Below are 26608 nucleotides of genomic sequence, written 5' to 3'. Positions count from 1 at the left end.
TGAAATATTCTTCAAACTTCTCTAGGTAGCTTCCAAAACCTTCCATACTTTGGTTTCATGTACCTACCATTACTTGTTAGTGCAAATGTTTTATCCTAGTCATACAGTTTCCACTGTCCTTTCCACAATCATGCTAACTCTGTCTTTGCTCTGATGTGTGTAAAAGGAGATGAGAAGAGTGGAGAGGTAGGGAACTACCTCTTATTTACACTTCCTATGTGCCAGGCATTGTACTAAAGCTTTACACACAATATCTCATTTAATCCTCACAACCACTCTATTATTATATTCATTTTATAGATGAAGAAACTGAGGCATAGAAGTCAAGAAACTTACCGGTCATAAGCTAGGAAGTTCTTGAGCTGTGATTTAAACATGAGCTTTTCCTGCTGCACTCTCCTGCCTCTAATATAAATGATTTAGAATGTCCATGGCAAATATTTGTCAGTAATATTTCCTCATTAAATATATTTTGAAAAAGCATCACTGTTATTTGAAGAATAATTTTAAAAGCATATATACAGCAGTAAAACTGGAGTATTGAGCATAAATTTACTTCCTTCTTATTCAGGTTTAATTCCTTGGTTCTCAATATGCCAGGCAACAAGCTTCCTCTCTCCTTTTCTCTGTCTTTAAGTTCTCTGCAGTGAAAGTCTCCAGGCATTAGTGGATGAATAAGGAAGGGAACAGGGACAGTCATTTTATAATTAAATTGTTATCTTCTACATTGGTCAGGCTGGACAGAAACGTGACTCAAAGATCACCACTGGCTGTAATCCTTTTGTGTTGCTATTGGCATGGGATGGAGATTTCTACCATAATCCTAACATGAAAGAAGAAGAAGTCAATCAAAAATCATTTTCTTAAAGTTTCCATTAAAAAATTATTGTAAACACAGGGTGAGATGTGTGTGCTGTTAGAATCAGTCAACAAGTAAATATTTATAGACTATCCACCATGTGTTCTGAGCTAGGCTGTAGTAGTATAAGACATAGTAATATAGTCCTCATGAGCTAACTTACAGGGTATCAGCTCTAAATACAGCTAAATTCAGAAGGGATGGAAATTTAAAAGGGCTGAAGAGGTCAATACAGGCTTGAGGCATGGTAGAAATTTGGATTGGCAAAGGACAGAAAGAAGGAGGGTGTTAAAAACAGTGGGAATAGCACGGACAAAGATCAAGTTAGGAATAAGCATGAAGTGTTATGGGGGAAGTAAAGAAACCAGTCTCTCAAAATTCGTGTACATGCCAGAGAACAAGGGGAAATAAAGTAGATGGGTAAAGAAGATTCAAGGCAAAGAGGCTGGATTTCATATTAAAAGGCACAGGATCAGATAATAACAGGTTGATGAGAATGTAGAGAAATCTCCGTACACTGTTGGTGGGGATGTAAAATGGTGCAGAGACTTTGGAAAATAGTTTGACACTTTCTCAAAAAGTTAAACATAAGAGTTACCACTTGACCCAGCAATTCCACACTTATGTGTAATCCCAAGAAAAATGAAAACATATATCCAAACAAAAACCTGAACACTACTGTTCATAATTCATAATAATAAAAAATGGAAGCAAGTTAAATGTATATCACTCGAATCAATGAATAAATAAAATATGTTATATCCATATGATGGGATACTATTCAAGCCATAAAAAGGAATGAAGTACTGATACGTGCTACAACAAGGATGAACCTTGAAAACATGCCAAGTGGAAGAAGTCAGTCACACAGACCACATATTTTATGATTCCCTTTATATGAACTGTGCAGAAATATCCAAATACAGAGAGACAGAAAGTAGATTGGTGGTATTTAGGAATGTGGGGATGAGAAAGTAGGGGGTGATAGCTAAAGGGTATGAAGTTTCTTTTTGATGTGGTGGAAAGGTTCCAAACTGATTGTGGTTATGGTTATACAACTCTGTGAATATACTAAAAACCACTGTAGTAGGTGAACTGTATGATATGTGAATTATATATCAATAAAGCTGTTACCAAAAAAGGAGGTATTGAAAGGGATTTCAAATGTCCAAATGTGACTTCATTGGTGGAGCAGGTAGAGACCTTGATAACAAGGTAACCTTGAGGACATTTGGTATCAAGAGTTTACTAATGAGACATCGCAATTCTAGCCTCAGATGGGACAGGGAGATAAGGATAGGCAGAAGGTAAAAGCAGGGCAAACATCTTATCCAGAAAAGGAAGCACCCAGGATCTTTGTGGCTAGAAATTTTATACCCAAAATTTATTAGACAAATCTCCTCTAAAGTTAAAGACACTATCTTATTCCTTTCTGTGTCCCCAGTGATTTGTAGAGGGCCCAAATTTGAATGGATACTCAAACTATGTCTGTTAAATGTTTGGTTGATAGTCTAGGCACTAAACTAACACTGTTGAATTTGTCAAGTGGTACTCATGATGAGGTGTTCACCAGTCTGAGGATAAGTAAAAAAATAAATAAGGTCAATATGGTGTCTATATCAGTTAAAAGAGCAAGTAGGTAGAAAATCAATAAAGGTGTAAAAGACTTGAACAATACTTGATCAATAGCACTTGACCTACTTGATATTTATAGAACACTCAACCCAATAGCAGTTGAATACACACTCTTTTCAAGGGCACGGAGAATATTTACCAAGATAAACCATATTCTGGATAATAAAACCAAGTTTCCATAAATTTAAAAATATTCAAACCAAGTATGTTTTTTGACTCCTGAGAATTTAAATTAGAAATCAGTAACAGAAAGATATTTGAAAAATCTCCAGATACTTGGAAACCAAATAACATACTTCTAAATAATATATGGGTTAAAGAAGAAGTGGAAAGGAAAGTTAGAATGTATTTTGAACTAAATGAAAATGAAAACATAGCACACAAAATTGGGGGGATGCGGCTAAAGCAACATCTAGAGGGAGATTTTTAAAAATAAAATTACTATAGTATAAGAGAAGAAAGGTCTCAAATTAATGACCCCACTTTCCAACCTAAGAAACTAGAAAAAGAAGAGCAAATTAAATTCAAATAAAGCAGGAGAAAGGAAGTAATAAAGTTAAGAGCAAAAATCAATGGAATAGAAAACAGAAACATAGAAAATCACTAAAACTAAAAGCTGGTTCTTTGGGAAGATCAATAAAATTGATGACTCTCTTCCCAGACTGATCAGAAAAAAAGATGAAGATGTGTATTTCCAAACAAAGAATGAGAGAAGTGACATCACTAGAGATCTTGCAGACATTTTCAGGATAATCTGAGAGTATTATAAATAATTTAATAAGCAATATTCTAAACAAATTTATGCCAATAAATTCGACAACTTAGACACTGTCTTTGAAAGACACAATCAAAGCTGTCTTCAAAGCTGTCTTCAAAGGAATAGTTCTATAAGTATTAAAGAAATTGAATTTGCAGTTCAGAATTTTCCCACAAAGAAAATTGGCCCAATTCACTGATAAATTCTGCCACATATTTAAGGAAGAAGGTAATACCAATTCCACACAAACTCTTTCAGAACATTGACAGGGAGGCAATACTTCCTAACCCATTCTTTGAAGGCAGTATTACTCAGATACCAAAACTAGACAAAGATATTATTAGAAAATAAAACTATTGACCAATATCTCTCATGAACATAGAGGAAAAGTTTCATAACCAAATTTTAGTTGTCTACCTTCCTACATTGTTGTAGGAATGCAAGGGTAAACATTCAACTACATTAACATACTACAAAAGGGAAACCATATGATCATCTCGATAAATACAGAAAAAGTAGTTGGTAACATCCAATCTCCATTCCTGATAAAAACTTTCCATAATCTAGGAGTAAAAAGGAACCTCCTGAATCCTCTACAAAACCTACGGTTAACATTATGCTTAGTGGTGAGAGATTGAATGTTTTTCCTCTAAGATCAGGAACAAGAGAAGAATGTCCATTCTCACTGTGACTATAGAGTATTATACTGGAGGTGCTAGCCAGTGCAGTTGGGCTGAAGTCAGCTGATTCAGACTGAAAATATAAAGTTCTAAGCTCTACACTCAAACAAAAACAAACAAACAAAAGAACTTTCAGATAAGGTTGAAAAGGTTTAGGATTCACTTTTTGAAAAACTTACCATTGAAGATCATAAAAATTAAAGTTTTATATAATCAATTATAACTTAAACCTATTTTTAAAAGCAAAATACTCAAAATTATACTGTGGGATTAAGGTCCAATACAATTTCTCCCTTTGAGGTATCACTGTAACTTAAAAGTCCCCCCCAAAACTGTTCCATATAAGATTGATGACAGAAGTATGCCAGAAGATGAAGAGAGCAATCAACACTTGAGATATAGGACTGATATCCCCTTAATATAGAGAGATCCAGAATTATTCTATTAGCTATAATAAATTTATTCAAAGTAATAGCAGGAAAGATCAGGCCCCCCTTTTAAAAAATAAAATCAGTCAAAATAGATTTTTTTTAAGTTTCTTTTCTCCTTTTGGGTTTTTTCATTAGTACAAATTAGGCTAAAATTTTTTTCCTGATAAGATTCTTAGGGAGCCTGTGTCAATTAAAAAACAATAGATGTTGGCAAGAATGTGGAGAAACGGGAACCCTTGTGCACTGTTGGTGGGAATCAAACTGGTGCAGCCACTCTGGAAAACAGTGTGGAGGTTTCTCAAGACATTAAAAAATAGAACCACTCTACGACCCAGCAATAGCACTACTAGGAATTTATTCAAAGGATATAGGAGTTCTGATTCATAGGGGCACATGTATCCCAACGTTTATAGCAGCACTATCAACAATAGCCAAATTATGGAAAGAGCCTAAATGTCTATCACCTGATGAATGGATAAAGAAGATGTGGTTTATATATACAATGGGATACTACTTGGCAATGAGAAAGAATGAAATTTGCCATTTGCAACAATGTGGATGGAACTGGAGGGTATTATACTAAGTTAAATAAGTCAGGCAGAGAAAGACAGATATCATGTGTTTTCACTCATATGTGGAATTTGAGAAACTGAACAGAAAACCATGGGGGAAGGGAAGGGGAAAAAATAGTTTCAAACAGAGAGGGAGGCAACCTGTAAGAGACTCTTAAATATAAAGAACAACAGGGTTGGTAGGGGGCAAGTGGGGGAGGGGGAAAATGGGTGATGGGTACTGAGGAGGGCACTTGTTGGGATGAGCACTGGGTGTTCTATGTAAGCGATGAATCACTGCAATCTACCCCCAAAACCAAAAGCACGCTGTATACACTGGATGTTAGCTAACTTGACAATAAATTATATTAAAAAAATAAAATAAGAATAAAATTTAATGGTTTCTGTATCTTCATGTCTCAATAATCCTGTTTATACTCTTAAAATCTTTATTGAAGTGGTGTTTTTCCTCTGTCATTTACCTCTTTAATGAAGAGTTAAGTTTCAGCCCGAATTTTATTGTTTTTCTTTGTTTTTTTTTTTTTTTTTGCATGGGCATTTTCTAGTGACTTCTTTCAGACCACTCACCTTCTCTTTTGTCTGTGCCTATGGCTCTGCTGTTTTGTTATTCACTTAACCTCTATTTACCCGTTACTTACCATTGTCTCATTCTCTTTATTTGTTCATTCAAAAAGTATTTATTAAGCACCTAATATGGGCCAAACAGGCACTTTTTTTAGTGACAAGAGACACAATTATATTCGAGATGGACAGAGAGATGTTTGCTATACTCTAATTTGGTCAGTTGTGTCCACTCTTACTTATTTTCACACTGTACTTTGTCTCTGTGTCTGTACTGTGAAACCATTGACTGACCCAGCAGCCTCTTAGGAGTTAGAAAGGATGTGCCTAAAGGGACAATTTGGCACATGGTTCTTTTAACAGTAACCTTGGTTGCTGCCTGGGGGCAGATGTGGCTAGGTACGTGACTTTGGGCAAATCATTTTGGCTTCTCTGGGTCTTACTTTCCTCACCTACAAAAGAATACTACTCGACTAGTGTTTGCTGAACACTTATTATATATAGTCAGTATCCTGAGCACTTTATACATGTTAACTAAGGTCATCCTTATAATGAACTTCTACATCTCCATTTTTCAGGTGAGGAAAGTGAGGCACAGGCACATTAAGTGACTGCCCATTGTCATACAGTTGTTAGGTAGCAATTGGGATTTAGATCTAGTTAGCCTGGCTCTAGAGTCCAAACTTGTCAACCATTACATTATATATTATCCATCAGCTGTAGGAGTCAGATTAGGTAGTCTATCACATTGTCTATTGCTAGTTACAAAGGTTAACTAATATAAAATATAGGTTGAGAAGACGGGCTTATTTTTAAAGTGGGATCATGGAGGCATGTATAATGCTTGTGGCAACACAAGCGGCCTTAATTGGAAAAGTGATCCATACTAAACGACCTCCAGAACTCCATGCATGGCCTGTACTTTCCCACTCCAGGGTCTTTTCATTGTTTTATATTTTTAATCAACTTTATTGCAGTAAAGTTGACATAGGATAAAATATGTCTATTTTAAGAGTACTGAGTTTTGGCAAATGTACATGTCTGTGTAACCACCACTACTATCACCCCAAAAAGTTCCCAGATGTCCCTTCCAAGTTAATCTTCACCCCCACTTGCAGCCCTAGGGAGCTGTGGATCTCTTTTCTTTCTATCATTAGAGAAAGGATATCATATAAATGTAGTAATTACAGGATGTATTCTTTTTTTTTTTTTTTTAGTCTGGATTTTTTTCACTCAGCATGATGTTTTTGGGATTTACCTATGTTACCTTTGCATTTGACATTTTCTCCAAGGAACACTTTCCAAAAATCCTGTCCATCCTTCAAAGCCCATCCCAGATGATATCTTTTGTTTTCTTCTTTACTTCAAATCCTAACCTTTAAGGTACGTAGTGCTTCATCCTCACAGTCAAAGTTTTACCTTGTCCATTAATAATCACTTAATTGTTTTCTAAGGCATATCTCTAAGTCATCTCTTTAGATATCTTTAATATTTCTTTTGGCATTCTGACTATCAAGTTTTGCATTTGAGCACTTAATTTTCTACATAATACCTTGCATATCAGGGAAGGTGGAGATGGAAACCATTTCATCCTTAAAAGCAATGACAGGGAATCTTTAAATTGATAATTACTGACCCACAAAAATCAACATACATAATAATTTAGATATTTCCCCAAGTGAGAACACTCTCCTTTTGCAGTTTTAAAAGAGGGACTAAAAGTTCCATTAAAAAAGAAAATATAAAAATTTCCTTGAGATTTGTAATCCAGCATAATATGCTTCTAAGTTATTTTATTTGGGGAGAAATATGAGGAAAATAAGAATAAATGAAGGGAAAGAGAAAGGAAAAAAGCTAAAAGAAAGACTGACACATAGAAGATAACATACAGACAGAGAAACTGACAGGTTCTTAAAACTAAACACTGGGAAATACACATTAAAAGAGAGACACATAGTTTACAACATGCACACACAGAGATGATCACATATTATCTTTTATGTGGTAATATTTCCATCTTGTGGCCTTTTAGGGTATTTCCTCTAAAGGATTTTAAAGTCAAACTGTTGCTCATTATAAGCATAAATGGGAATTACCTCTTGGCACATACTCTAATGGCTAATTGAAATAAACCAAAGACTAGAGACTAAACGCCCCCCCCCCCCTCACTGTTTTCTAGGATTTCTAGCTCTTACATATGGCATCACTTAACACAGAGGGAACATGGGATGGGGTATACAAAGTACCCTGTTCACACAGAGGTGAATGAAGAATGGTTTGCACAGATAAGGAGTCTATTGTTTCTTGCCCGCTTCCTACACTAAGAGTGTTGGGAGATCCAGACTGATCCTTATCTCCCCTCCATTTCTTCTGGTTTTCATCCCAATTCACACCCCTCTCCAAATCCCAACAGTATTAGCAATTTCTGGAAAGATCAATTCGATTTGGCTTCTGTTATCACCATGGTTTTGTCATCATGCATACCTATTTTTTGACTAGTGAGTGGTTGGTGTAAGGTGAGGGAAAGTAGGAAGCATGCCTTGTGCACAATCATCCTGAGAGAAGGAAGAAGGTGATTCCACACTTACATGATTTTCCATACAAATTTGATTGTTGGGCATGTGGTCCAGGCTTATCTAATCAAAACCAAGAATACCTAAACCAGAGTGATTGATGTAAGTAAGGGTGGGTTGTTAGATTGAACAGTTCTCTGCAAAGGGCTCTAGGTAGTGTTGTCAGGCCAAATCAACTAGATCACTACTCTTTCTTTCATTTATTCTACACATACTCAGGTGTCAGGCATTCTGGACACAGTGCTGAACAGTCCAGTGGAGGAGTCAGTGTGAAGAGAGAGGTGAGGAGCAGTGGAGAAGGACTTGGGGATCTCCATGGAGGTCAGGAGGGAATTGTGTGCTGTGCGCTCATAAATTATCTGTTAGTGTTACTTTTAAGGATATGAATTGATAAATTTAGTGGGAAAAACATCAACAAAACAAAGAACTTGTGATTGACCTAATTTAACCAGAAGTTTAATTAGTAAGAATCTATTTCAGTCAACTAAAGAGTTGTGGAAATTTAAGCTGAATATATAAATGGCAAAAATGAGGAAGAAAGAGAGATTGTAAAATGTGTATGTGGGAGTATGACTTGAGAAGACTTCTAGGAGAAAGTGAATTTTGAAAAAGAGTTAAAAATTTGTGGTGGACAGTATTACATGGGACAAAAATGGATGGTGCTTCAGGTGTGGGATATAATCTAAACAAAAATGCTATGCCAAAAATTCATAAGTGCTTTATGGGGAGGTGTCGGTCAGGTTGGCTTATGAGAGAATTGAGAGAAGGTAGGGGTTGAAATCTAGGCTGAGATACTTACATTAGATTGTATAGATTATAGGGGTGATACGTTTCCATATAGGTTTTAATAATGAGAGTGAATAGAGGTGCCTGGGTGGCTCAGTCTGTTAAGTGTCCGACTTCAGCTCAGGTCATGATCTCACAGTTTGTGGGTTTGAGCCCTGTGTCAGGCTCCATGCTGACAGCTCGGAGCCTGGAGCCTGCTTCGGATTCTGGGTCTCCCTCTCTCTCTCTCTCTGTCTCTCTCTGCCCCTCCCTCTCTCTCGCTCTCTCAAAAAATGAATAAACATTAAAAAAAATTTTAAAAATAATGAGGGCGAATAATTGCTGGTCTATCTCCTGATACAAAAGACATGGCCAACATCTTAAGTTCTAGAATTCCCACCCAACTGCTTGGGTTCCTGAGGCTTAAAGGAAGCTTTTACAGAAAGCACACAGGACATTTTGGCCAATGACCACATGTTATTCCTCCCTAGAGCTGTGACCCTATTTTTCTGTCTCCTCTCCTGAATGAATTGTGCCAGACTGTGTATGAGCCAGGAGGGCACATCTTAACTTGTAAGTTGGGTAAACTGAGGTGTCTGTGTGGTGGATATTTTTTAAAATTTTGCTGCTTTGCTTCTCTTTTTTCCTCCTTTGGTAACACCCTGATTTCCCTTTGGGAGTCCACTCCCCCTCTAACTCTCAGCCTATGTAATTTGAAAGGACTCCACTCCTAGCTTCAGTGATAGATATGTGATCTTGGACTGGTCGATCAGTGTGGTTTCTGGGACTTATACAGGAAATCTTGGGAAATAAGAGCCGAGTAGTAAAGATTTTATGAGCCTGAAGCTATTATAGAGGTTGAAAACTGCTAACCCTGAGGAATAAGGAACAGAGATGGAGATGAAAGCATCTACTTGTATCTGGAATACTTCTGAAATTTTCAGTATTATGGGCTACTAATAATATGAGTTTCTTCTGTTTAAGCCAGTTTGGTTTGGGTTTTCTACAGTATGGAACTAAAAGTCCCACTCTTGACTGTAGCCTCATTCTTACAGCTTTTTTCATATGTGCCCAAGCTTTGGTCTTGACAATCTAGATCTTACTTCCTTGTTTGGAAAGGAGTCACTGAAGAACAGAAATGTCAAATTACCCACTGGAAGCCTCTTTTCCCTTCAACCCCACCCTGGTCTTGTCGGCTTTTCAAGAGCTGCAGTCTTCCTTTTAGGCGACATGGAAGGGAAGGGAGGAAAGACAACAGTATTTGCTAAAAGATTGTCCCTTTGTTCCTCCATCTTAAAACTCCACTCTTTATCATAATGGCTCTTGAAGTCTTTTTGGTCTTTGACTGTCATTAGAGCGCTTCTTTGCCAGGCTGCAGGAAACAGGTGATGCAGTGCAAAGAAGGAGACTTTAAGTACCTCATAGAGATGAGAAACTTTAGCCAACAATGATGTCTGAGTGTGGTTTTCCCCACAAGAGAAGGGCTGAGAAGCACTTGCAGGTCCTGGCGCATTCTGCCAGCCTCGACACCGCTCCTTACCCTATGATAGTCTCTAAAATGACTGACATAACTATAGATGCTGGAGAGGATGTGGAGAAACGGGAACCCTCTTGCACTGTTGGTGGGAATGCAAATTGGTGCAGCCGCTCTGGAAAGCAGTGTGGAGGTTCTTCAGAAAATTAAAAATAGACCTACCCTATGACCCAGCAATAGCACTGCTAAGAATTTACCCAAGGGATACAGGAGTACTGATGCATAGGGGCACTTGTACCCCAATGTTTATAGCAGCACTCTCAACAATAGCCAAATTGTGGAAAGAGCCTAAATGTCCATCAACTGATGAATGGATAAAGAAATTGTGGTTTATATACACAATGGAATACTATGTGGCAATGAGAAAGAATGAAATATGGCCTTTTGTAGCAACGTGGATGGAACTGGAGAGTGTGATGCTAAGTGAAATAAGCCATACAGAGAAACACAGATACCATATGGTTTCACTCTTATGTGGATCTTGAGAAACTTAACAGAAACCCATGGGGGAGGGGAAGAAAAAAAAAAGAGGTTAGAGTGTGAGAGAGCCAAAGCAAAAGAGACTGTTAAAAACTGAGAAGAAACTGAGGGTTGATGGGGGTGGGAGGGAGGGGAGGGTGGGTGATGGGTATTGAGGAGGGCACCTTTTGGGATGAGCACTGGGTGTTGTATGGAAACCAATTTGACAATAAATTTCATATATTGAAAAAAAAATAAAAAAAATAAAAAAAATAAAATGACTGACATAGGTTGTATATTCTTTGTTTCTTTATACCTTTTCCCAAGGGTCTGTGGTGGTAGGGTTCTACATACACAGCTGTTGTAGTTATCATTTTTAACCTGGTTGCCTAATTAGAAGCATATTGAAATGCTACTATAATAATCATCATCTGTTTAGAACTTGAAAGTTTATAAATTACTTTCACATATGTCATCACATCTCATCTTTAAAAGAACCTTGGGCAGAAAGTGGGCTAGATATTGAGGCCATTTTACAGATGAAGAGACTGACTTAGAACAGTGGCTTGCCAGGGATGATGCAGCTAATTTATGGGTGAGCTGGAGCTGAAGCTGGAGACTGGGTCATTCACCTCATGTTCAGGAATGTCTCCTCTCCCCTCCCTCTATAATCATGCACTCTCTGATAGGTCAGTCTGGAACTGAGGAAAAAATAAAAGCAGTATAAAACAAGGTTTGATTGAAAAATCAAGGTAACTACACAAGACACGAACAACTATGTAGGATTTAAGTCAGACCAGACTTTTATCTTCAGAAATTTTATGAAATGAGAAAAATTATGATGTCTCTTCTATGTGCAATTCAATTCAAAAATACAAAACAAGACTAAAGTCTAAAGTGAGTGTAGGAATTCCACCTAAGTTCCAGTTATTTTCTATGATAACTACTTCAGTGTTTATTTTTGAAATATCCAATATCAAATCTTTGTAAGGAGAGGTGTTTTTTTTTTTGTTTTTTTGTTTTTTTGTTTTTTGTTTTTTTCCTGTGCCCTTGATTTGCTTGTGTCCTAAGCTTAGTTGGCCTGTTGGGTGGTCCATCACATTATATTGTGAATAATATTTTGGTAACAGTAGTGGCTAAATGCAATAACACTAGCATGTGGAATTTAATAGGTACTAAACTAATACTTGTTATAAGAGGACAATATCTGTGATTTACCATAATTGTAAAAATACTCCATGTACTCCATTTAATACATAGTATTAAATCCGTTCCAGGATATTTAAAAGCTCTTAGGGGCTGGGGCACCTGGGTGGCTCAGTTGGTTAGGCAACCGACTTTGGCTCAGGTCATGATCTCACAGTTTGTGGGTTTGAGCCCTGCGTTGGGATCTGTGCTGACATCTCAGAGCCTGGAGCCTACTTCAGATTCTGTGTCTCCCCCTCTCTCTACCCCACCCTTGCTCACGCTCTGTGTCTCTCTGTCTCTCAATAATAAATAAACATTAAAAAAAATTGTAAAAGCTCTTAGAGGCCATACTTTAGGTATTCTGAACCCCTGGACTAAAGAACAGTTGAACCAAGGCTTTAAACAGATAATCAAATTAAATTACTATCAATTTTGCAGAAGTCAGTTACTTAGAATGTTTGAAAAGGCAATTTGAACCCAAAGCTATGTATAGCAACATCATTTAGATACTGTCTTTTTGAGGTGACCACTTTATCTGTCTTGCCTGGGTCAGCCCAATTCTGCTACACAGTGAACTGCTATCTAAGTGAAGTATGTACCTGCCAAGCCTCAACCTTCTTGATATCTGCGCAGGAACCATTGGTGAAGAGCCCTCTTCCAGGTAAGCATGTATATATATCTTGCAGGGCATGAGCAATGGAATAGACCGCTAAGTAGACATTGTAGGATATCCGTAAATGTGTATAATCCATGTAAGGGGTCTCCACGCTGCTGATGTTCTCGTCCCCTGTACAGAGAGGTCGCAAGGCAGTGGAGCTATTGCTTATCCTGCCACCACCTTCTTCATGACCTCTCAGGAAAGTGTCCAGTGCTAAAGGTCCTTTAGCACCTTCTTGGAGGTGGCAGTTAAAGGTTTCTTCCCAAAACTCCTTGGCAAAACCATTGTGGACAGACTTTCTGGGATGGACTTTCTGCAGGAATTCCCGGAAACCTGGGATCTGTCCAGCCTTCAGAGCGAATCCAATGGTGCCTCCAACCACATGGAAGTACTCGGGCATGGCAATCAAGGAAGAGCTGGCCCAGGCCTCGCTGGCCAGCCAGATCCTCCCTGTGATATTACGCCGGACAATCTCCTTGATAAGGGGTTCAAGGTCTGGGCCACTAGAGAAAACAACAATGACTTTGGCTGTGGAATTCTGGATCACCTCCACCACTTGCTGGATCTCTTCTTCATCAGAATACTGGGAGATGAGTTCACTGAAGTCGATGCAGATGTCCCTCTCCTCAGCTTCCTCTCGAAACTTCTCAATCCCTGGCCGGCCGTAGTCATCATCAGCAGCAATTGTGCCCACCCAGTTCCAGCGGAAATACTCGATAATGTCTGCCATGGCAGTGGCCTGGTGTTCATCATTGGGGATAGTACGGAGAAAGGACTTGAACTGATTTTTGTTGCTGAGGAGTCTGCTGGAGGAGGCATAGCTGACCTGGAAAGAACATAGGATGAATGAGTGAAGGAGGTGCCAGATGAACATCAAGGCTCTGTGGGGTTGGCTTTTTGAGCATTCATTAATTTATCAAACATGCTGTTCATTGCAGATGGGATGAAAGGATGAAAACAACCAGAATATGTTCCTCTCCAGTGTGAGCACTCAAGCATCAGTCAGTCTTTGGGGGAGCATTCTAATTCCCAGTGGGTGAGTCTTCACAATGCCACTTTCAGAAATGGGTCTGGCCATAAAGTCAACCCAATAATAGTAGAATCTACTTACCCTTTCAAGGAGAGTCTTTACACGCTGTTGCAAAGTTGTTCCTACTTCCTTTGTGATGCCTCATTGGTTATCATATATCCATGTACACATCTTCTTCCTGTTATATCCAGGTTCTGATCTAAACATTTAGCTTCCCCTTTACTATGATGAACACTGTGTCCATGACTCACTTCTGGAAGGAATGCAATTCTCTGTGGGTGATAAACCTAAGGCTCTTCAGAGGAGCCCCAAGGGGTTCCTCTTTCCTAGTCTGTCTAGGTTCTCTCCTCCAGTCTCCAGTTAGTCTCCCTCTTGTTAATGAAGGAGTGTTTAATATTTCTTTTCTCTAGTTTTCTAGAGAGATTTTAAAGGAAACTAAGTTAAAAAATTGGGGGGAATGTCTTTAATATTTCTCACCCATTGAAACAATTAGTTTTCTATGTTTAGTGTTTTAAAATGAATTTTCCAATATATTTCTTCTTACCAATGAATAGTTTCTACATCAAAAACATGAAAGACATTGGTGTATGAAAGACCACGACCAACTTTGCTAAAGAGCATGATTTTTCTGACAAGAGCTTTGATTTTGGAAGTTACAATATAAAATTGACAGTTTTTTCTTTTATCAGCAAGCCCCTTCTTGCTCTATTATGAGAGATCATGAGGTGTAGGTAGTTAGATTACGTAATTTATTGAGATGTTGTTGTTTCCACAGAGCTCTACTTGCAGACCCAAACAACAGGCTTCTGTCAGATTTTTGCAAATGAAAAACCTACTCAGGCATTTTGTAAATTTATCCATTAATGTTTACTTCTTCTTTTTGAAAAATGGGTTGAAAAGGGTTTTAAAAGGATTAAAATTACAAATATATCTACTATGAATGTTTCTCTTAAAGAATGCATTTATAATATTGTCTAGTTTTTAAAAAGAAACTAGGAATGAGGTGGGTAAATACTACTTCACTACCTGTTCTCCCCACAAAGAAAAAAAAAACAACTCTTAAAAATACACAAAACCTTCTTATATTGTGAGAGGGGAGAATTTCATGAATGAGTCAGAAAACTTCTGTCCAGAACTCTTCTAGCTGGTCTGCTTGTTCCATCCACTTGGTGGCATGAGTAGCATAAGGAATACCCTTGGCCTCTGCCCCTACCCTGCAGAGCAGTGGCTCCCAGTTCTAGTGCACATTAGGATCACCTTGGGAGCTTTCAAAACTCCTGATGCCCAGGCTGCATCTCATATCAATTAAACCAGGATCTCTATGGTGTGAAACCCAGATATTGGTTTTTAAGGCTCCCCATGTGATTCTAACACGCAGTCATGGAAGAGAAACACTACTGTAGATATACTTACATTGTTTTGACTGAGAATTATAGTCTTCATGACACTTTAATAATTCAAATTTCGCTTAACCTTGTCTTTCATCCAAACCATAAAGAATTAAAACCTTTACATTTATATTCTTTATTTACCTTACCCACAATTATACCTTGTGCCTCTTGGCCACAAAAACTTACTTTCACTGTGAATTAAAAAAATACTGTACAATATGCAAAATTTATAAGATGCATATTTGCATCTTACCCAACACATTTACCGACCATTATTAGATCATTTTGTGCAAAAGTTATAAAGCCAGGGCTTCCCCATGGGAAACACCTTTAATTCCCTGAAGTAAGGATTCGGGAAATGATGACAAGTCTTTTTCAGTTGCCACATGAATATAAAAGGATAATCTCTATCACCAAAGAAATGGGGACCTCCCAACATATAAATGTGAATTTATCAAAGGTACTCTTAACAAATTTTAAATATTAGACATTGAAAAAAATAAATTTAAAGCATGATCTATAATTTTAAAATTGATGTAAGGGATGTATTACAATTGAGCTGATTCTCTCATCCACGGACATTTAGGTTGTTTCCAACTTTTCACTATTATAAAATGATGTCATAGATCTATAAATATTAACATGAAAAAAGATTTGCTCCATAGGGGGAAAATATGCAACTTTGAACAAATGTTTATTAAAGCACTTGTTTCAGTGAATTGTTAGCATTTGAAAATGCAGACATCTCCTCATCTAGGGTGAGTTCCTGCAGGGTGGACACTATTTGTTCATATGTGCTCTATAAATATTGTTGAACGAAATAGAATATTTTCCATTCTGGAATGTGCAAGACAATGATTAAGTTCTTGTTCTGTGAGAAAATATACTCTGCTTCCCCCTGAGCTAAACTTTAAGCCAGAAGTTAGAGAGGCAGAATTTTAAAGGAATAGGATTAGGGACAGATTTTGAGTTTGAAAGGTGAGTTTACATCATATGGCCTCATTCCTTTTAGTAAAGGCAGAAGAATGGTCATTTACTAAAGGAATGGAATGGAAAATAAATACCTGGCAAAAAAGGCAAAGTTTTACACAAGGTATGTTTAAAAGAATTTTGGAAGAGTTGTGAAGGTTTAGTGGACATGGTTGATATTGGGGTCTCAGAAATCCCAAATGGTCATGATACAGTGCCCCTACTAATTAGAAGGGTTTTTTTTGGTGCCAGTGTAAAGCCAGAGATAGGAAAATAGCAAGCTGTATGGACACTGGGCATGGAGGTCACTCGAGTCCTGATCCCTGCCCGCATTGCCCCATATAAGAAGTTATGTGTACCTGGGGAATATAGAAGAGGCCCAGCAGGTTTGCCACCGCTGTGGAGATGCCCGAACCAGTTGCTCCCACCACAGCGATAGTAGAGGGGATATGCTCTGAGCAGTTGCAGAACTCGTCGAGGTTCAGAGAATCAATTTTATTTTGTGCCACAAAACTCAGAGTGGCCTCCAAGGCTTTAGAAACAGTGTTGCAAGTGTCAAATATCCTGTATCCCAGTGTCATGTTGGGAAGAAGGACTGGGCTGCTGTTTATTTCCTCGATGGCAAATATCATTGCTTGTAACCAACGAAACCCACGGAAATTATACCTGCAAGAAAGAAGAAATGGAAGAAAATGGGAGGCTTTCTGGTCAACCACTTAAGAGTAGGGACTGGGCAAAGCTCGGTTTGAATCATGGCTGTGTTATTCTTTGTTTTCATGATGTGTTCTTTGAGACTCAGAGCACTCTCTGTAAAATGGGGACAATGCCTACCTCATATGATAGCTGTGAACATGAGATAATTATGTAAAATTCTCAGCCTGGTGCCTTACACAGAGGAAGCAATGGTAGCAAAGATTGTTATTCGTAATAGAATGAATAATTTGTATCTGCTTCATCCAGCAAAAAGTTTGAAGTTGCTGATCTAAAGTATTAAAAATAATACAGATATTTTTTAAAAAGGACTACAGAAAATATAAATAAGATTAGGATTTTAATATGTAGGAGCCTAAAACTAACCTCAGATTTGCAGAGTCACAAATTTAGATTATGACATTACTGGAGGTCAAAGGGGAAAGGGAGATGATAGAGCTCATCTTTGTAAACAAACAAACAAACAAACAAACATGTAGGAAGGCTGTTTACCAATAGTGATTATTTCTGGGTGGTGGAGCAATGGCTTTTAAAATCGTGGGCTTTTGGTTTATTTATATATTCTGTTTTAAAAAATGAGTATGCATTGCTTTTCAAAGAACATTATTTTAAATAAAAGTGGAGCAAATTAAACAAAGAGAAGTAGGGTCAGTTACATAGTTTTCACTCTCCCAAGATTTAGCTCAGAGTGAGGGCTAGTTAAGTATGCTAAATCAGTGTATCAATGTCCAAAGGAGGAAATGTAACAACTCCACAGGTTCTCTCTTTATATGGTAGGTTATACTACTTGAACTCAATGGCAGGAGGTAAGAAATATTTGCTGTACTCCACTGTGTTGTTTAGGTTCCAAACTTTTATTTTTATGTATTTATTTTTTAAATGTTTATTTATTTTTGAGAGAGAGAATGCATGCAAAGAGGGGCAGAGAAATGCAGAGAGAGAGGGAGACAGAGGATCTGAAGTGGGCTCTGCACTGACAGCAGAGAGCCCAATGTGGGGCTCGAATTCATGACTGTGAGATCAGGACCTGAGCCGAAGTCAGACACTTAACCAACTGAGCCCACCCAGGTGCCCCAAGATTCCTAATTTATTCCCCTCCACCCAGTTTCTTAACTTTTAATGTGACCTTTTCTCTTAGTCATTTTCTTTATGTTTCCATCATTTTTTTGTTGTTGTTTAGTTATTTGTTTTAAACCTTAAGTTAAAAGTTAAGTTTTAAGTTAAGAGAGATTATAGAATTTTTCTTTACATAAAACATTTATACTGCTAAACTGATTGTACTATCTTTCTTTAATATAATTTAAAAAATATAGTATTCCAGGGCTTTTTGCTTAACCTTAGGTATATACATGGCACACGCACAACTCTGGTCAGCAGGTTACAACAAAGAAGATATTTGTCCAAATGGGTATATGAAGAATATGATCAGCATAGCTGAAATTCTGTACTTAGTTTTTCTGTATTTATGAGAAAAATGTGAAAATGCTATCTAATTTTAAAGCTCTCATTAGAACATGAACAGAAATCCAGTTTTGTTGGAGCAATTCTAGTTTTCATTTTCATTTTCCAGCAATCAGGGAGACCATGGAAGAGTGCTGGATCCCTTCTGAACATTGCAAGTCTTAGAGAGAAAGTGTTATTTTCTCTTAGAAGTTGGGTAAAGACTTGGGGTGCAGTCACGGTCTCTGATATCCTTGTGAAGGGAGGTGATATACAGTCCATTCTACTCTGTGGAAGTCAGATTTTGTTTGAAGGAACTGCCTAATTCTAGGTGCCATATTCTACTAGAGTCATGATAAATTAGGGAGCCTCAAATGGAGGGAAATCAAGTCATGAAGTAATTGTTCAGAAAACTGAGATTCAGGCCTGGAAAAGAAGTGATTCAATGGGATAAGTTAGCTGTCTTCACATGGCTGAAGAAAGAGTTCAGTGAGAGATTTAGATGGATTCTGTGGTTTCTCCCATCAGTGTTAGGTATATTCTGTGTTAAACAAGAGGATTTCAGCCTTCTATACGAAGGGCTTCCAAAATACTATAGACTGCATTTTGTAGATGACTGGGTCATGCCAGCCACTGAGGTTTCTTTCAACTTTAAAATCCTTTAAAAAAAAATGAGAATAAGGCAGCTAACACTCAAGTATTATTGACCTTTGGGGCACTTAAGGTAAATGGGAGATGTTACTACTCAGGTTTGCAAGACCTATAATAAATTGCCTTCTAGGTACTTAGTCTTCCATTCAGCAACACTGCCGCCAGATATGAACAATGACAACTCAGTTACCAAGTGACTGGCACAGACTCCAAACAGGCCATGGATTTTTCTATTCAGTATATTTGACATTTTACTTTTTGAAAACTTTCTTTTAAAGAGGGTCATGGAATAATTTCAGCATGACTACCACTCACCATTTTTGAAAAAAATAAAACCAAGTTTGAAAAAAAATTATTTTGGGTTTGATACAGCTTTTCTCCAACCACCAGAAGAGAAGAGACTCTCTGACTTGGCTCCTTTCCTTACCTGATACATTCCACAGACTCTGGCCTTGACTTTAGATCTTGATCTTTGGCTGCTACTCCAAAATGAATAGGAAAGAGCCCCCCGAGGATAATGTCCCCTTTCTTCTGAGCTCGTTGGTCAGGCCCATAGGCAGAAGTGCACCAGGTAATTGCCAAGAGGATCAAACAGCAGCTATAAAATGCCATAGTTCTGCTTTCTCTCCAGGGGGAGAAACAAGAGTGCTGATGGTTCGGGGGCCCCTGGAACTTTTCCCCCTTGGTGCAGTTCACTCTCTGTAGTAGTGGCACATGTCTACAGAGTGATTAATAACAGAATGGAAGCTGTGGTGTTTAAATATCCATTTCTGCTTTTGCCATTGCAGACTGGTAAGGTGGGTGGTCCTTGAGTCTTTAGAAGCCACATCATGTGAAGACTGTGATGCTTTCTAAAAGAAAAGAGAGACAAAATGAATTCAGCTAAGCCTAAATCCCATCTTGTTATGATGACTATAACTGAGGTAGCTTAGAATTTCCATTTAGAGAGGTTGAGGGGTAGCAGGAGGAGACAGCATGACTTAAGAGTCTTAGACTATGTTTTTTTAGTACTTCATGTAAGATACAGAAAACGTCAGTTGCCCATATTGGAGAAGGACTATGTTCAATTGTGAGGTCACATTTTAAAGAGGTCATTGATAAGCTAGGGACCCCACTGATGTTATTGCTGGATTTTAATCCATTCATTTTTCTGCGTGAATAATGCATAGAATTTTCCTAGTAGAAGCAGTTTCTTGCATTAGTATAATATAAATAATATTTTATTCACCACCTATGTTCCCATAGAAAATATAAAATGAGTCATACTCAAGTTTAAATCTGGCTTTAAATCAAACAAAAATGTCAGAAAAGGCCATTTATTCTTTATGCTTTCTTTCTTATGGTGGCTTCCCTTTTTTGTACCTCTTTATCACAGATATCTGGTTTCAGTTTGTAATAGGACACTCCATAAACCTTTGAGGAATAGTTCTTGTAAAAGGACGCAGATAAATCAAAGCTCAGATTATGTTATAAGACTCGACCACTAGATTTAATGAAAAGTTTCTACTTTAGCATGATTATCCTAGTAGGAACTCTTTGCTCTCTATCTCACCCTCTCTGTGAGTCAATTACCAATGATACGTTGATGTTGGGTAACTATACAGCTTCTCCTGAGGTTCAGGACCAGCCCTGAACTGTCAACTGGTCATCTCTACCTGGATGTCCCACAGGTGCTTCCAACTTGACAGGCTCTAGACTCATCTTCCTCCCAGATTTGTTGCTGCTTGTTTTTTAATCTCAGCAAATGACGTACCATCCACAAAGACACAAAATGAAGAGTCATCCTAGCCTCCACCCCTCTCTCCTCATCATTGCCTTTCATATTCAAACAACCACCAAGTCCTGTAGATTCTCCTTCCTAAATCTCTGGAATCCATCTACTCCCTTCCATTTCCAAGGCCATCTTAAGTCTGCCAGCATTTCATACCGGGATTTCTGCAACTATTCCCTAATAAGCATTCTTGCCTCCGGTTTTATCCCTTTGCAACCTGCCTTTGCAGATCTTTGGATGTCATGGAACACATGGTTTGGAGCACAGGCTCTGAAGCTAAAACTGGCTTTGAATCATAGTTTCACTGTTTTCTAACATATGGCTTTGGTAAAGTCACTTTCTGTGATCTCATTAAAATAATGCATGTAGAGCCATTAACATAGTGTAACTTACAGTAAACTCACAGAAAATGCTAGCTGTAATGAATACCTTTCCAGCCTCACTCTTGGTGGTCTTCTCTTTGAACTCTACACTCCAGCCATACTAAAATTCTTTCAGTTCCTCAATTACACCAGACCCTTTGTAAAATCCCCAGACCTCACACATGCTGTTCCCCCTCATTGGTCCCTCTGGCCTAAACCTTGCCTGGAAAACATCTACTTATCTTTTAGCTTTCCGATGCTTATAACCATGAGGCATAGCTTGCCAAACTGTGGGGTCTTTATGTGAATGGAAAAAAATCTCCTGTGGGGTAGACACAGCCTTGTACTAAGGCATCCAGCTTGGGAGTGGAGCACAGGCTGGATTTCCACTCATACTAACCCCTCAGCTATACAGTGAGCAACTTATAGGACTCTTCAAGGAGGTCTTATCTGGACCCTCAGACTAGGCAGGTCTAATCTGTTATAATCTTTTACATCTTGGATCTTGGAGTTCTCCTCTTGGGAGATTTTTCACACTTTATTATAATTACATGTATAAATGTCTGATTCTAGAGCCCAAACCCTTAATCATTGTCGTATGCTATCTCTTGCCCTTTAGGAACCCTACCTCCTCCTCTATCAGCTATTCTAGCAGAGGGTACTCGGCGCCATATGGAAGGAGCACCCCAGCAGACACTCAACATTCATAGAATTGTCTCCAACAATGTCTGGACACCCATGGCTATCCTAGTTTTCAGACTCTGGTCCTGTATTTAGATTTTGGGCTTCATTTCTTGGTTGTGCATTCATAAGTACATGTGCTAAGATCTGAGAATACAAAGATAACAAACATATGCAGTTCCCTAGCCTGAGAAACCCCCAGTACAGGGGCAAGTACACTGGTGTAGAGGATCAGAATTTACCTCAACATTCAGAAGTGAAAAAGAATATTATAACTTTGGTTTCAATGACTGAATTCAGCTGTGCTCCTCAGCACTTAGCCCAGTGTCTTGAAATAGTAACTGCTAAGTAAATGTCTATTGAGTCAATGCATAAAAAAGAAAGCACTTTGGAAGAAGACAGAAACTAGCATTTATTGAACCAGGCATTGTGTCAGGTCCTTTAAAACATCTAATGTATTTTAAATTTCACAACTGTAAAGAAGGCAGTACCAACTCCACTTTCAGCTTACTCAAGTGAGAAATTCTGGCACTTGAATTAAGAATGCCTCAAGAACTCAGAATTTTAAGGAGTTGCAAGTAGTGTACTGAATTAGGAGAGGGAACATTATGACTGGTTAAGGTAGGTCACTAAGAACTGTTAAACTTTTCCTGTGAAAGATTAACTACTTGGAGAAGTTTATTAACTTCATTAGTCCATTCAAAAGAAAATTCATGGCAAGAAGTAATAGATCAAGGGGAGATTTCAGGTCAATTTGCAGCCGTTAACTCCACCAGTCTAATGCAGTCTCCAAACCACCCTTTTTAGTCCAATTACTAGGGTCTAATTTACTTTAAAGCTGAATCATTCTAGATCCTCATTCTCCCTTTTCTCCAATATCCAATCACTTTGTCCTGTTGATTCTACCATCTCTCTCCACCCTGCCATCCCCTTTCCATTGCTGTTGTCACTGCCTTAGCCAGATTCCCCTTGCCACCGCCCCCCCCCCCATTTCTTTTTTGCAAAAGCTTTCTTTTCCTTCTATCTCACTGCTTCTGTCATTGATAGTGACAATCAGACCAGTACCAAGTGTGATCATAGCATGGTGGATTAACAATTGGAGTTCATCATTGTGACTTCAGTTTGCAGTAATTAGAATACTAAAGTTCTTGAATAATCACTAACACTTCAGTTTCAGTATCTGCAGTAGAGACATCTAATTGTATCCGTCATATCTGTACTCCTTTTATGACACACTAAAATAGTTTTTAGCTGGATAAATCGTTATCTAAAATAAAAACCACTTTCCTCAACTTCCTTTATAATTATGTGTTGTCATATGACTAAGTTTTGGCCAGTGGGATGTAAGCTGATATGCTCTGTGGTAGCCTCCAAGAAACTGCCTGAGAAAGAGTGTTTGTCCTTTGTCCCTTCTTCATACCCTCTTCCTTCATTCTGAGGCATGGAGGTATATGTGACAGCTGGAGCCCATCTTGAACCATGAGCCATATCTTAGGGAATGATGGTGCCATGAGCTGACTGTTTCATGGAGCAGAACATTTGTATCAGACTGTTTCTGGACTTTTACGTGACGTATAAAAAAAGCTTCTAGCTTTTTTAAGCTATTGTTATTATATTTCTTCTTATATTAACAACATCTATCCAAGAGTCACAAGTAAACTCATTTGCTTTCCTTACTATAAGTTCATTTCATTTAAATCATATAATAGTGTTTGCCTTCTTGCAAAAAAATATTGTAAACACAAGCTGAAGCTAGTATTTGTTCTTTATCTCAATGGAAAATATATTTGGAGGAAGAAATGACCCATGTCCCAGCTGGTTTTATGTTTAGAAGGTCCTTGAAATCATAAGGAGTGTTTTAGTACTAACAGATGATGGATCACTAACTTCCTCATCCAAGAGACATGGGATGGCAGGTCAGGGCAGACTGGTCTCTGGCTCCGTAGATTCGTTAATTTGTAAATTCATGCACTTATTTATTCATTCAAAAACATTTATTGGGCTCTCCTATGTGTTAGACACTAGGGAGTGCAAGGTACCCAGGAGAGAAAGTTGAGATTGTTGCCTTCAAGGTGTTTATGGCTTAAAAGGAGACAAAGATATGTATTACAAGTTCCATGAGGCAAATGCTAGGAAGAGGCATGAATTAGGTGTTGAGGGAGTGTAGAGGGAGGAGATGTTTCCAGGAGAACAATTCACAGTGGGGACTGGAAGCTTCTTGAGGGTAGGGCCTATCTCTTTTCCTCATCACTGTACCTTGGCACTCAGCACAATATGTAGAACTTAATACGTGCTTCATAAATATTTGCTGAATGAATGAATAAAGAAGGCATGATCAGTAAAAACGGGGGCTGGTTGGGCAATTCTAGGACAGAACAGAGAAGGGGTCACCCCACAAGACCAAAGGTTTCTGAGGGCAGGGTCTTTGTCATGATCACAGTTGCACTACCAGCACTGAACATGGAACCTGGTACTGAAAGGATGTTCAAAAAATATCTGTTGAACTTGCATTTGTTCCAAAAGTTCCAGAATCAAGGACAAATTAACAGATGATAGAAGGGCAAGGTTAGAAGGCAACATTGCAACATTTCAATTTTAATCAAGTTAAAACCACCTTGGCTCTTGCCCCTTGGCTTTAACATTTCCGGAAATTATGTAACTCTACAGAAGAATGATTTTACATACATTTCAACTAGAGAAAACCAAAGCACAGACTGCCTGAACATAAAACACACTCAGTAAATTAGAGGCATGGCAAGCTCAAAAACTACAATTTCTTGATTCCTAGGCTGCAGAAATAAAAATTCTGGGTTGCCTAGAAAAAAAGGTGGTTATGAAACCAAAATTGATTTCCAGTAGAAATCATTTATCTACATAGGGTGAGTACCTTGATTTCTCTGTGATTTATTGTACTGTAATCTTTGTCCTCTTTTGTCATGCTGATCGTAAAGAATAATAACAGTAAGGTGTGAAGCCACCATTACAGAAAGGTGAAACTTGTATGTTTTGATGAGGGTGAACAGGGAAAAACCTGAGAAAGTTCAACCAATAATCACAAAACCCGTGTACCCGGCTCTGGTTACAGCTTTCTTTACCTCTTGCCGAGGACATAACCACAATGTGGGTTTTTAAATGCACCTGGTGTGCATTTGCTAAAGAATTAGGGACATCTTATCCGTCATTATTAATGTGACCATCCTCAGTTCTGTGTCAGACTTCATTCCTTCTGTATTAAAGCAAGGAGTGTCTTGTTTTGAAATGAGGGCCCTCTTTCAGCCCTGGGAGAACACAGACTGTAGAGTCACACTCGGCTGCCTCCCTCCAGCCCTGCTTGCTGTCCGCACGCCAGCTGCACAGGTTCTTACCTTCCATCTCCCTGACAACAGGTGTGACTTTTGGAGAGTCTATGCCTCATTTAGCTCTGGTAATGACTTAATTGAGTTGGAAAAATGCAAGGACAGGATCGTGATAAAAAACCAGCTGAGCTGGGTTCCTGTTAGTCATTGGAAAAAGCTATCAAGGAAGGGAGGAGAAGGATGAACAAGAGTGGGGAGGAGCAGCATGGGGTGTTGAGCAAAATGGGGAGAAAGAGCCAAGACAAAGCAAATAAAGGAGATAAGTAGGAGAGGAAATGGACATTCATTAATGTTGTACTATAAGCTCCTTGACAACATGGCCTGGTTTGTTCTGTTTGTGGCCCGGAACCCAGAGGAGCCCTATAAATGATTAAGTGAATAAATATATGTGTGGAGTGCCCACAACACAATAAACCATCTTAGGAGTTTATGAAGCTATCTCAAGAAGAAAGGAAAAGACAGAAAAAGAAAAAAGACATAGAATGGGAGTTGAGGGAAGGTGAAAAATTCAAGGTTAAAAAATGATGAGAGGGGCGCCTGGGTGGCTCAGTCAGTTAAGCATCCAACTTTCACTCGGGTCATGATCTCGCGGTTTGTGAGTTCGAGCCCCGCGTCAGGCTCTGTGCTGACAGCGGCAGAGCCTGGAGCTATTCTGTGTCTCCCTGTCTCTCTCTGCTCTCCCTCCCTTGCTCATGCTCTGTCTCTTTCTCTCTCTCAAAAATAAACATTGAAAAAAAATTTTTTTTAAATGATGAGAAATGCTCATTGTCTGCTATAGAATCTTATGAATTGAAATGTATGCTGGCTTTGGGCTTTGACATTGCCAGTGCCTGGTTTCCATGATAGGACTGAGTTCCTGGGGACACAGGCAATGAGGTAAGAGATTTCTTGTCCTGAAATGATTCTCTTCATGCCTTATGTAAGCTCTGCTGATGGATGTGTGGACACCCATGAAATGGTTCAGGTGAAAAGCAAAGACACTCAAGTCATGTTTTTATAAAGAAAAAAATGCCAGAGCTTCAAGTCCTACATGAGAAAAAGATTTCTGTGGAATAATGTCCTGGTATCACCTTTCAGAACTGTAAGGAACCCTGATTAGCCAGAGTGGTATCTTTCAGTCTGGTGTCCCAAGATGTGCTACCACAGCCTCCTCAGGTAAAATAAGTTTGGGAATTGATGTACATACACTCTGTGTCACAAGGACACATTTGCCTTGGTTGGTGACACATCCTCATCATTGGTCTGTGCCTGGTCCATTTTTATTTCTTTTTTTCTTTAAAAAAATTTTTTTTAATGTTTATTTATTTTTGAGAGAGAGAGAGAGAGAGAGAGAGAGAGACAGAGACAGAGACAGAGACAGAGCCTGAGCAGGGGAGGGGCAGAGAGAGAGGGAGACACAGAATCTAAAGCAGGCTCCAGGCTCTGAGCTGTCATCACAATGCCTGACACGGGGCTCGAAACCATGAACCGTGAGATCATGACCTGAGCCAAAGTTGGACGTTATCCTACTGAGCCACCTAGCCGCCCTGATTTTTATTTCTTTATTAAGTTGTTTTTATTGATTAATTTTTTTG

At 38.5% G+C, this 26608-nt stretch overlaps 2 protein-coding genes across 8 annotated transcripts in view; one reads left to right on the top strand and one right to left on the bottom strand.

Annotated features, from left to right (window-relative positions):
- The window catches only part of ILDR1 (immunoglobulin like domain containing receptor 1), a 290612-nt gene that overhangs the window by 63266 nt on the left and 200738 nt on the right, over positions 1-26608 (top strand). The gene's annotated exons all lie outside the window — the stretch shown is intronic.
- CASR (calcium sensing receptor) overlaps positions 1-26608 on the bottom strand; it is an 80437-nt gene that overhangs the window by 11943 nt on the left and 41886 nt on the right. For 5 of the 6 annotated variants that reach the window (XM_053220927.1, XM_027060985.2, XM_027060984.2 and 2 more), the window contains exons 2-4: positions 19292-19715; positions 16422-16728; positions 12614-13498 (exon numbers count right to left, since the gene is read on the bottom strand). In XM_053220927.1, the coding sequence (XP_053076902.1) occupies positions 12614-13498; positions 16422-16728; positions 19292-19476 (1377 nt within the window). In that variant the 5' untranslated portion in view covers positions 19477-19715. Of the gene's footprint in view, positions 1-12613; positions 13499-16421; positions 16729-19291; positions 19716-26608 lie in introns of those variants that run through there. The other variant, XM_027060986.2, reaches the window with a different exon arrangement.

Source organism: Acinonyx jubatus, chromosome C2 (genome assembly GCF_027475565.1).
Source record: "Acinonyx jubatus isolate Ajub_Pintada_27869175 chromosome C2, VMU_Ajub_asm_v1.0, whole genome shotgun sequence".
NCBI lineage: Eukaryota > Metazoa > Chordata > Mammalia > Carnivora > Felidae > Acinonyx > Acinonyx jubatus.
This window is presented reverse-complemented; position numbering and strand designations above follow the sequence as displayed.